This window comes from Babylonia areolata, chromosome 20 (assembly GCF_041734735.1).
Source record: "Babylonia areolata isolate BAREFJ2019XMU chromosome 20, ASM4173473v1, whole genome shotgun sequence".
In the NCBI taxonomy this organism is placed as follows: Eukaryota; Metazoa; Mollusca; class Gastropoda; order Neogastropoda; family Buccinidae; genus Babylonia; species Babylonia areolata.
Window position 1 is genome coordinate 38,491,358 of NC_134895.1, and position 10,000 is coordinate 38,501,357.

Consider the following 10,000-nt stretch of genomic DNA (forward strand, 5'->3'; position numbering starts at 1 on the left):
TTTGTATGCCCCCTCCCTCCCCCCATTAACTACATCACACGGGGTTTAGAAGGAGGGGGTTATCGCTTGGTAGCCTGGTTGGCAGCGGCGTTGTTCGGATGCTTGGGGGCGGCGAACATTAAGTACGTGCTGTTTCGGTCTGATCTTGAGCACTGATGGCTCATCTGGTGGTTTGGTTCGATCTTGGAGATGAAATATCGTGTCTTATGGGTCTGGGGATCTGTGTGTGTGTGTGTGTGTGTGTGTGTGTGTGTGTGTGTGTGCTCTGTGTGTGTGTATGTGTGTGTGTGTGTGTGTGCATGTGTTAAAGCATGTGTGTGTATATGTATGTGTGAGTGTGTGTCCTCTTAGTCGCCTTATATTACTTGATGCTGAAATATACAGGACACAGCTGCTTGAAAAAAACAAACAAACAAACAAACAAACAAACAAAAAAACAACGATTGGGAGAGGTGGAGAGGTTGGGGGCAGTGGGGAGGGGTTACCGGTAGAGGAGCGGGTAAAAAAAAGGGGAGGAGCTATGACTTGTTAAATTTCGTTGACAGGCGTTCGTAAAATCCGAGTCTGTGGAAAGGCCACTGTGGAAGGGGTGCGAGTAGTGAGCAGTGGGCGATTACGTTACAGACATCGCGACTGAGTACTGTACGATCGCAGGCGCACGCGCGCGCTACGACCCCCCCTCCCCCTCCCCCCACCACCCCTCACCCACCCCACCTCATCCCCCTAGCCACCAGTACACACACACACACACGCACACATGTATACGCACAACACACACGTTTGAACACACACACACACACACACACACACACACACACACACACATATCCTTCCCTCCACGCTTGAACACATACACACACACACACATACGCGCGCGTGCGCACTTGAACACACACACACACACACATACACGCGCGCGCGTGCACACACACACACACAAAAGCACACACATGCACAAACACAAGCACACACACACACACACACACACACACACACACACACACACACTTGCACACATACTTGTGACTAGCGCTAGGTATATAGCTATGCGATACCTACATGGTTATCAAAGTGTGAGTAGTGGCACGGGGGTGTGGTGTGGAGAGCCGATACACCATAAAAAAGGAGAGGGGAGAGGAGGGGGGGGGGGGGGAAGGGGGAGGTGTCAATAGTCACTGACGTTAATGTAGATTGGCCAAGGTGATAGATGACGTACCTTCGATAACGGGTTGGTTAGAACTCTCTCTCTCTTATTCTGTTCTTTTGGCCAGCTCTCTCTGTCTCTGTCTCTGTGTCTGCCTGTCTGTCTTTCTCTGTCTCTCTATCTCTCTCTGTCTGTCTTTCTCTCACTCTGTCTCTCCCGTTCTCTTTCTCTGTGTGTGTCTCTGTCTCTTTGTCTCTGTTTCTCTCTGTCTCTGTCTCTTTCTCTCTCTCCCTCTTTTTGTTTCTAAGGGCCGGAGGCCTATGGAATAAAAATTCGTTCATGTTCTTGTTCTGTCTCTTTCTCTTTCACTCTCTCCCCGTGTGTGTGTGTGTGTGTGTGTGTGTGTGTGTGTGTGTGTGTGTGTGTGTGTGTGTGTCTGTGTCTGTGTCTGTGTCTGTGACTGTGTGTGGCTCTGTCTCTATCTCTCTGCCTGTGTCTGTGTCTGTCTATGTCTGTCTGTCTGTCTGTCTGTCTGTCTCTCTCTCTCTCTCTCTCTCTCCTCTCTCTCTCGCTCAGTCTCTCGTCTCTACACCCCCTTCTCTCTGTCTCTCTCTCTATCTTTCAGTTTCTCTCTACCCCCTCCCTCCCTCTCTCTCTGTCACCCGTTCTATTACAGTATATCAGTATTTGTATCGATCTTAAGCTCTCTTCAAGTCTTTTCCGTGTGTGTGCATGGGGAATAAGAGAGAGAGAGAGATAGAGAGACAGAGAGAGAGACTGAGAAAGAGAGAGAGAGACAGACAGACAGACAGACAGACAGACAGACAGAGAGTGAGACAGAGGAAAACACACACACACACACACACATACACACACACACACACACACACACACACACACACACACACACACACACACACACACACACACACACACACACACACACACACCAGATGTCAGCCAGCAACATTACCAAACCCTAAACACACCAGATCGGACAGAATATTTTTTTTAATGTGAAATATGAACCCCTGCTGTGTTTATAAATACAAACAAAACAACGTTGCTAGGATGTGACCACATGAAAGCACACAGACAAGCACACTGCCAACTCAAACAGAAGGACCCAAAATATCCAGCTGATAAACTTCCGAAGCATGCATGGCCAGTTTGTTAAACAACTGAATCCTTTCAGTGTTATATATGTTAATAAAGACCACTCTAAACTCTGCAAGTCAAAAAAGTAGTGTGTGTGTGTGTATGTGTGCGTGCGTGCGTGTGTGTGCGCGTGTGTGTGTGTGTGTGTGTGTGTGTGCGTGCGTGCGTGCGTGCGTGCGTGCGTGCGCGCGGGCACACAGTTTATGAAACAGCCGAATCCTTTCAGTAAACAGTCTGTCGTTTCTGCACACACTCACCACCGTTTGTTAACAGCAGTGATGGACGTTCAGCAGTGGTCAAAGTAAAGGTACGCTGTAAATTAAGCCCGTCATGCCAACGCTTAGCTTATAGCACAGACTGACATAAGCTTACAACAGCTGGGCCAACAGCGAAGTGAGAGCTGTATGATCAATGGTTTCTCCACCGCAATGGGAAGTCATTTACAGCTAAGTCTTTTGTGAAGGACCGTGACTCTCAAACTAGGAGGAAGGCAAGTTTGCGCCGGCTCTTTTTTTTTTTAGTGTTGCAGACTTGGGGTGATAGCTAGCCTTACACCGACTGTCCTAAAACCCTCTTGGCCGAAAGGGTAGGGTGCGAGATGGGGACGAGGGGGTGTAATTTCACACTCTCCGTTTTAATCCAGTTCTAGCCCAGATAGTCGGGAAAGCAGTTGCCTTCTCTGCTGTTCTGATGATCATAGTCGGACGCGACTGACTATCATATGCTTTTGACCACAGCACACACCCCCACCCTCTTCCCATATACCCTCTCCACTTCCCCCTTCCCTCCATCCCCAACCCACTGTGCCTTCAGCCTGACCTCCCATCGCTGCTGTCACACCCCCTTACCTTCTTAATTAATTAAACAAGCTTGAAGACTCCAACCTTGCCAGTTTGCGTTAAATATCGCGAAAAGTCTTGGAGCTTTGATGATAAGCTGCTCCATATTTTTCTCTCCGTTGTACATCTGTTTTTTTGTCACGACCAATAAGTTTGAATGTTACAGTATATTTTGTTGTTGTTTCGGGTTAAAAGTTAAACCAAGACTGTAATAGCATATCAAGTATCAAAGCATCCAAGCTTGTGATGCGTTGTCCACTTTTTAATATTGGGGATTTACTTTTAAGAGTTCCTTTTAATGTCGCATAATTTCTCTCTCTCTCCTCTCTCTCTCTCTCTCTCTCTCTCTCTCTCTCTCTCTCTGTGTGTGTGTGTGTGTGTGTGTTTGTGTGTGTGGTTAGATGGATAGATTCTTGTCAATAATGTTGACGATGTTGGTGAATACGACGACTCCAATGACAGGCAATGAAGAACATGACGATGACAATGGTAATGAAGATGACAGCAACAGCAATAACGACGACGCTAGTGACGACGTCGACACCCAATGACAGGCAGTGAAAAACACTGACGGTGGTAGGTAATGACAACGACGACGACAATAACAACAACAACAACAACAACGACAACGATAATGACGATGCCCTTGACGATGAAGACGAAGACGATTCAGGATGACGGCCGCAGTGACCATGACAATGGTAATGAAGACGACAACAACGACAACAACAACGACGATAACGACAACGACGATGTTGCTGACGACGAAGACGAAGACGACTCGGATCAGTGACGTCCGCAAGCAACAATGACGACGACGATAACGATGACGATAACGACGACGACGACGATGACGATAACGATGACGATGACGACGACAACGATGACGACGATGACGAAGACGACTCGGATCAGTTACGGCCGGAAGTGACAAGAACGACGACGATGACGACGATGACAGTGACGACGACGGTGACGATAATGAAGACGACGATGACAATGATGATGACGTGTGTGTGTGTGTGTGTGTGTGTGTGTGTGTGTGTGTGTGTGTGTGTGTGTGTTACTCAGAGCGAGGTGACGGAGCTGGACTACCAGACCAGCATGGCCCTGACGACCAGCAACGCGCCCTTCGGGACGGAGCACACGCCCAACCTCAGCGAGAAGATCATCGGAGGCCGCTACGTGTCCGTGCTGGAGAGACAGGCTGGACAGTGGGTCTCTTCCTTCTGTCTGTCTGTCTGTCTGTCTCTCCCAACCTCTTCCCCTCTCTGTCTCTCCTTTCTCTCTCTCGCTCTGTCTGTCCTTCTCTCTCTCTCTTACTCTGTCTCTCCCTCTCTCTCTCTCTCGCTCTGTCTGTCCTTCTCTCTCTCTTTTACTCTGTCTCTCCCTCTCTGTCTCTCCCTCTCTCTCTCTCTCTCTCGCTCTGTCTGTCCTTCTCTCTCTCTCTTTTATTTTGTCTCTCCCTCGCTCTGTCTGTGCTTCTCTCTCTCTCTTACTCTGTCTCTCCCCCCTCTCTCTTACTCTGTCTATTCCCCCCTCTCTCTCTCTTACTCTGTCTCTCCCCCCCTCTCTCTTACTCTGTCTCTACCCCTTCTCTCTTTCTTACTCTGTCTCTACCCCCTTCTCTCTCTGTCTCTCCTTCTCCTCCTCCCTGTCTCTCCCTCTTACCACTCCCAGCCCTCTCTATAGAACCATGTTTGAACCCCCTCACTATAATAAGACTCTATGGTTGATCAGAGTCGTATTGACTCTGCAGATGCTTGAGAGAAAAAATGGAGTCTCTCTCTCTCTCTCTCTCTCTCTCTCTATATATATATATATATATAGTTCTGTCTGGCTGTGTGTCCGTCTATATATTTGCCTATCTATCTATTATCTATCTATCTATCTATCTATCTATATAATCTTTTCCCGTGTCCAAGACCGCTGGAGGCATTGTCACACCATCTGTACATGGTGTCATCTTACCCACAGTGATAGAAGTGTGTACGACTAAAAACAAATTTCCCGCTTGTGTGCACCACTGACCGTCTAGGGGCAGTGGTCGGGGGGCAAAGCTCCTCTCGTTCCTCCTCTGCCAGTCTGAAGGGAAGGAGCCATTGCCTTGGAAACTTTTCTTTTACTTCTTCTTCTTCTTCTTCCCCACAGGGGAGATTCCGTGACGATCCCCCAAAAGACAGCGTCCATGAACATGCAAATTGTGGTCAAACGTGGAACAGAATCCGTCCTGTTCTATACACCTTACTTTGAACTGATTTTCCCCCCCGCGGAGTCCGAAACGGGTGTTAGGGAAAGTGTCAGAATGAATGTTGTACTGTTATGACAACGTGCTGAGATGAAAAGTGCGTGAAATTGATAAAAAGAAGAAGAAGAAGAAGAAGAAAGTAAAAAAAAAAAAAAAAAAAAAAAAAAAAAAAAAAAAAAAGAAAAAAAAAAGCTACCCTGTCCCACACTTTCTCAGTGAAAGGGTATGGTTTCGAACGGACAGAATCAATCCTTATGACAAGAATAAAACAAAACAAAAGAAGAAACCTCTCACAAACATCTATTTTGCAAGGAATCGGCAATGAGTTTAAGAAAATGTGTTTGTATGGTTTTTTTTGATAAATCAACGAAAACCACATCACCCAGCGTTCAACACATTCAAACGATTTAAAAAAACAACAACAACAAACTTCATAGATACCAAAACAAACAGGTCTTGGCGAGTAGTTACAAGATACCTTGAGGCCCAACACTCGGCTTATATCACAGATTGACGTAAGTTTACATTTGGGCCAACAGCAAAGTGAGAGCTGTATTATCAATGGTTTCTCCAGTCAGTGGAAAACCATTTAGTCTTTTGTGAAGGACTATGACTCTCAAACTAGGAGGCAAAATTGCACTGGCTCTTAGTGCTGCAGCCTTGTGGGCTAGTTGGCCTTTGGGAACCATCCCAACGCCGACTGTCCTAAAACCCTCTTGGCCGAGAGAGTGGGGATGTACTTGGGCAAGACACTCTCCACTATAATCAAATTCTAGCCCAAATAGCAGTCGGACACGACTGACTATCACACACACACACACACACACACACACACACACACACACACACACATATATATATATATATATATATTCAAGATGCCTTTGGTGCTTTTCCCACACATTCACTGCGTATATTTTTCATATTATTAATCTAAGTGCGGTTTAAAACAAAATAAAAGAAGTGAATTGCGAATTTGACGTTTGCTTTGATTAGTATGTTCACTTTTAATCTAGGAAGTAAAGTTACTCCATAATTGTTTATCGTCGAGTATATAGATACCTTTCCTGGCGTTATCAGTTGTTGTTTTTTTATTCCTTTTTTTCTGGCCATTTCCCTTGGACATTTCGGCATCCCGCAGAAAAAAAAAGAAAAAAAAAGGAAACGATAGACACGTGACATCGCGTGTCTCCAGACAGCGTCACGTTACCCAGGGTGACAGACAGTCCGCGTGAACGAGAGAGAGAGAGAGAGAGAGAGGAGAAACACTTTCCCCGACTACGCGCGTAGCTGTCTTCTGTTGACCTTTGATGAACAGGGCCAGCGCACAAACACTCTCCGCACGCCTGGAAACAAAGGAAACCCCAAGGCAAACCTTTCTTCTTCTTCTTCTTCTCCACAAAGGGAGATTCGGTGACAGTCTCAAAAGACAGCCGTCCATAATATATATAAAAATGCAAATTATGCTCAGAAAGATGGGACAATGATCAATGCCTCAGGTCGTGCTCTGCTAAGCTCATTAACTTTTGTCTCAAGTCCTTTCTCAGTGCCAAAGCACGCGGGGGAGGAGAGAAAGAAAGAGTGAGATAGAGCGTTGTTGTTGTTGTTCTTGTTGTTGTTGTTGTTATTGTTACTGTTGTTGTTGCTGTTTTTGTTGTACTGTTTGCACATAACAGGCTGGGATCAGATCGGGAACATGTCTGATTTCAGAAATTAGAAGGAGAATGAGAAGAAGCGAATACCTTGTCCGACACCTTTTTTTTTTTTAAAGCTGAGAAGGGAGTAAGCTTAAACGTGAAGTAGGCCCGTCTTTCCCTTGCAAAAAAAAAAAAAAAAAAAAAAAAAAAAAAAGAACAGAAAAAAGGGGTGTTATTAATTTATGAAGTCAAGTTTGACTTACGGTATCGGTTATTATCTCTCTCGTTCTCTTTCTGTTTCAAACACACACATACACACGCGCGCGCGTGCGCGCGCACACACATACACACACTCTTGCACATCACAAAAAAATAAGCAAACAAACAAAAACAAACACACACACACACACACACACGCACACACACACACACACACACACACACACACACACACACACACACACACACTCGCTTTTTCATTGTATGCAAAGTTGTGTTGGTACATGTATGCATTTAGTGTGTGTGTGTGTGCGTGCGCGCGTGCGTGCGTGTGTGTGTGTGTGTGTGTGCGCGCGCGCGTATGTGTGTGCGTGTGCGTATGTGTATGCGTGTGCGTATATGTGTGTGTGTGGTGTGTGTGTGTATGCGCGCGTGCGTGCGTGCGTGTGTGTGCGTATGTGTGTGTGTGTGTGTGTGTGTGTGTGTGACAGGAACGCCCCGAAGTATGAGAAGTTGTCCCTGGTCTCCGACAAACCCAACCACGTGGACCCACGAGCGCTGACCGACTTCTCGCGACGCTACAATAAACCTTACGAGGTGTGTGTGTGTGTGTGTGTGTGTGTGTGTGTGTGTGTGTGTGTGTGTGTGTGTGCGTGTGTGTGTGTGTGTGTTTGCGTGCATGTGTGTTTGTGTGTGTATGCGTGTGTATGTTGGTGTTCGTGTGCGTGCGTGCGTGCGTGTGTGTGTGTGTACGTTTGTGTGTGTGCGTGCGTGCGTGTGTATGTGTGTGTGTGTATTTGTGTGTGTGTATGTGGGTGTTCGCATGCGTATGCGTGCGTGCGTGTGTATGTGTGTGTGTGTGTGTGTGCGCGTGCGTGTGTGTGCATGTGCGCGTGTGTGTGTGCGCGCCCGCGCACGCGTCTCACTTGAAAACTTTCCATTGCTGACATCCTTTTCATGACTTTCATCATCATCATCACCTTCTTCATACTAGTACTGTTTATTGTTGTTGTTGTTCTTGTTGTCCGTTTTAGCTGTGAAGTGTTCATCATCATTATTGTTTGCCATTATGATGACTATCATCATCGTCAGTTCATCAACCACAATAATGTCATCATCTGTTTCGTCGGTTTTCGTCGTCATCATCATCATCCTTATATGACGATGACTGATTTTCATTACCATCAGTTTCGTCGTTATCGTTGTGACTGAGCGTTTTCGTCGCCATCATCATCATCATCATAATTATCACTATTATTGTTATTGTTATAATTATCATTATTACTGTTATTATTCTAATCATCACCACCACCATCAACACCATCATCATCATCATCATCGCTTTTCGTGTTGCTGCTGCTGTGTTCGGAAGCATTCACTTACAGCAGTTCTTTTGAACGCTTTAGAACACATTTTTGAAACTGTATTTCACGGTGAAATTGATGATAATGTGTAAAAAATTAAAAAAAAAAAAAAGAAAATCACTCGGACATTTGTGAAAAGTCATACCTGTGATTATGCATGTACCCGTGTTGTTGTTGTTTGTTTTTTCACACCCCAAATAGGACGCTTCTCGCAGCTACCCGGGTAGTCCCGAGCAGACAGCGGGCAATAGGGGGTACCATCGCCCCGGTCAGGTATTCCTACCACCCCTCCTCCCTTCCCTCTAACCCCCACTCCCTTCAACTCACTCGCCCACTCCCCTCTTTTCCCGTTCTTCAACTCTTTATCTGCCCCCACCTAACTGACTCACCCACCTTGTCGTTCTAACACGAGCACTAATAAAGATGTGACGAACATCACTGTTACAGCAGCGCAGGCATCGGCTGGTCTCTGTTTTTGTATGTACGTGTGTAAACGTAAGTTCGTGCAAACATAATCTAAAAAAAAAAAATTGCCTGTGGTGGTTTTGAAATCTTCGATACTGTTAATTTGCATGTGCATGATTTTATTTCACTGGTGGTTTTGACATGTTCAATACCTGAAAGAGTAGAGGTGTGTGTGTGTGTGTGTGTGTGTGTGTGTGTGTGTGTGTGTGTGTGTGTGTGTGTGTTTGGGTACTGCAGCTGATGTAGGTGTAATGCGCACAGAACTGGCCTACACCGAAGAATGTGCGCTGAAAACAGAGTTGCAGACAAACAACTTATCCTCGCTGTTTATGCTGGATAACTGTCGTTTAAATAAAAACGATGCAACAGCAAGTGAAAGAAAAATTACACCCAAATGAAATGGAATTCCGCAACAGGAGTGGAGTAATGGTCTAGAGGTAACGCGTCCGCATAGGAAGCGAGAGAATCTGAGCGCGCTGGTTCGAATCACGGCTCAGCCGTCGATATTTTTTCCCCCTCCACTAGACATTGAGTGGTGGTCTGGACGCTAGTCATTCGGATGAGACGATAAACTGAGGTCTCGTGTGCACCATAAAAGACGTAAAAGAACCCATGGCAACAAAAGGGTTGTTCCTGGCAAAATTCTGTAGAAAAATCCACTTCAATAGGAAAAACAAATAAAACTGCACGCAGGAAAAAAAAAAAAAGGGGGGCGCGGGGGTGGGGGTGGGGGGTGTGGGGGGTTGTATAGCGCCATGATCTTCCTGGGGAGAGCAACCCGAATTTCACACAGAGAAATCTGTTGTGATAAAAAGAGAAATACAATACAATACAATACAATACAAGACAAACAATGGAAGAAAAAGAGACCCATAGCTTTGACAGTGTTGTGTTGTTTTATATGCCGGCGATATCCACAATTTTTC

The 10,000-nt window shown here is 45.9% G+C and overlaps 1 protein-coding gene and 1 long non-coding RNA gene across 3 annotated transcripts in view; both read left to right on the plus strand.

Moving 5' to 3' along the window:
• Positions 1–10,000, plus strand: part of LOC143295486 (uncharacterized) — a 365,664-nt gene that overhangs the window by 240,260 nt on the left and 115,404 nt on the right. The window lies entirely within an intron of this gene.
• LOC143294968 (uncharacterized) overlaps positions 1–10,000 on the plus strand; it is a 68,405-nt gene that overhangs the window by 41,607 nt on the left and 16,798 nt on the right. The window contains exons 2-4 of one of the 2 annotated variants that reach the window (XM_076606496.1): positions 4,213–4,355; positions 7,737–7,842; positions 8,811–8,882. In XM_076606496.1, coding sequence (XP_076462611.1) covers positions 4,213–4,355; positions 7,737–7,842; positions 8,811–8,882 — 321 coding nt within the window. The remainder of the gene's footprint in view (positions 1–4,212; positions 4,356–7,736; positions 7,843–8,810; positions 8,883–10,000) is intronic. The other variant, XM_076606497.1, reaches the window with a different exon arrangement.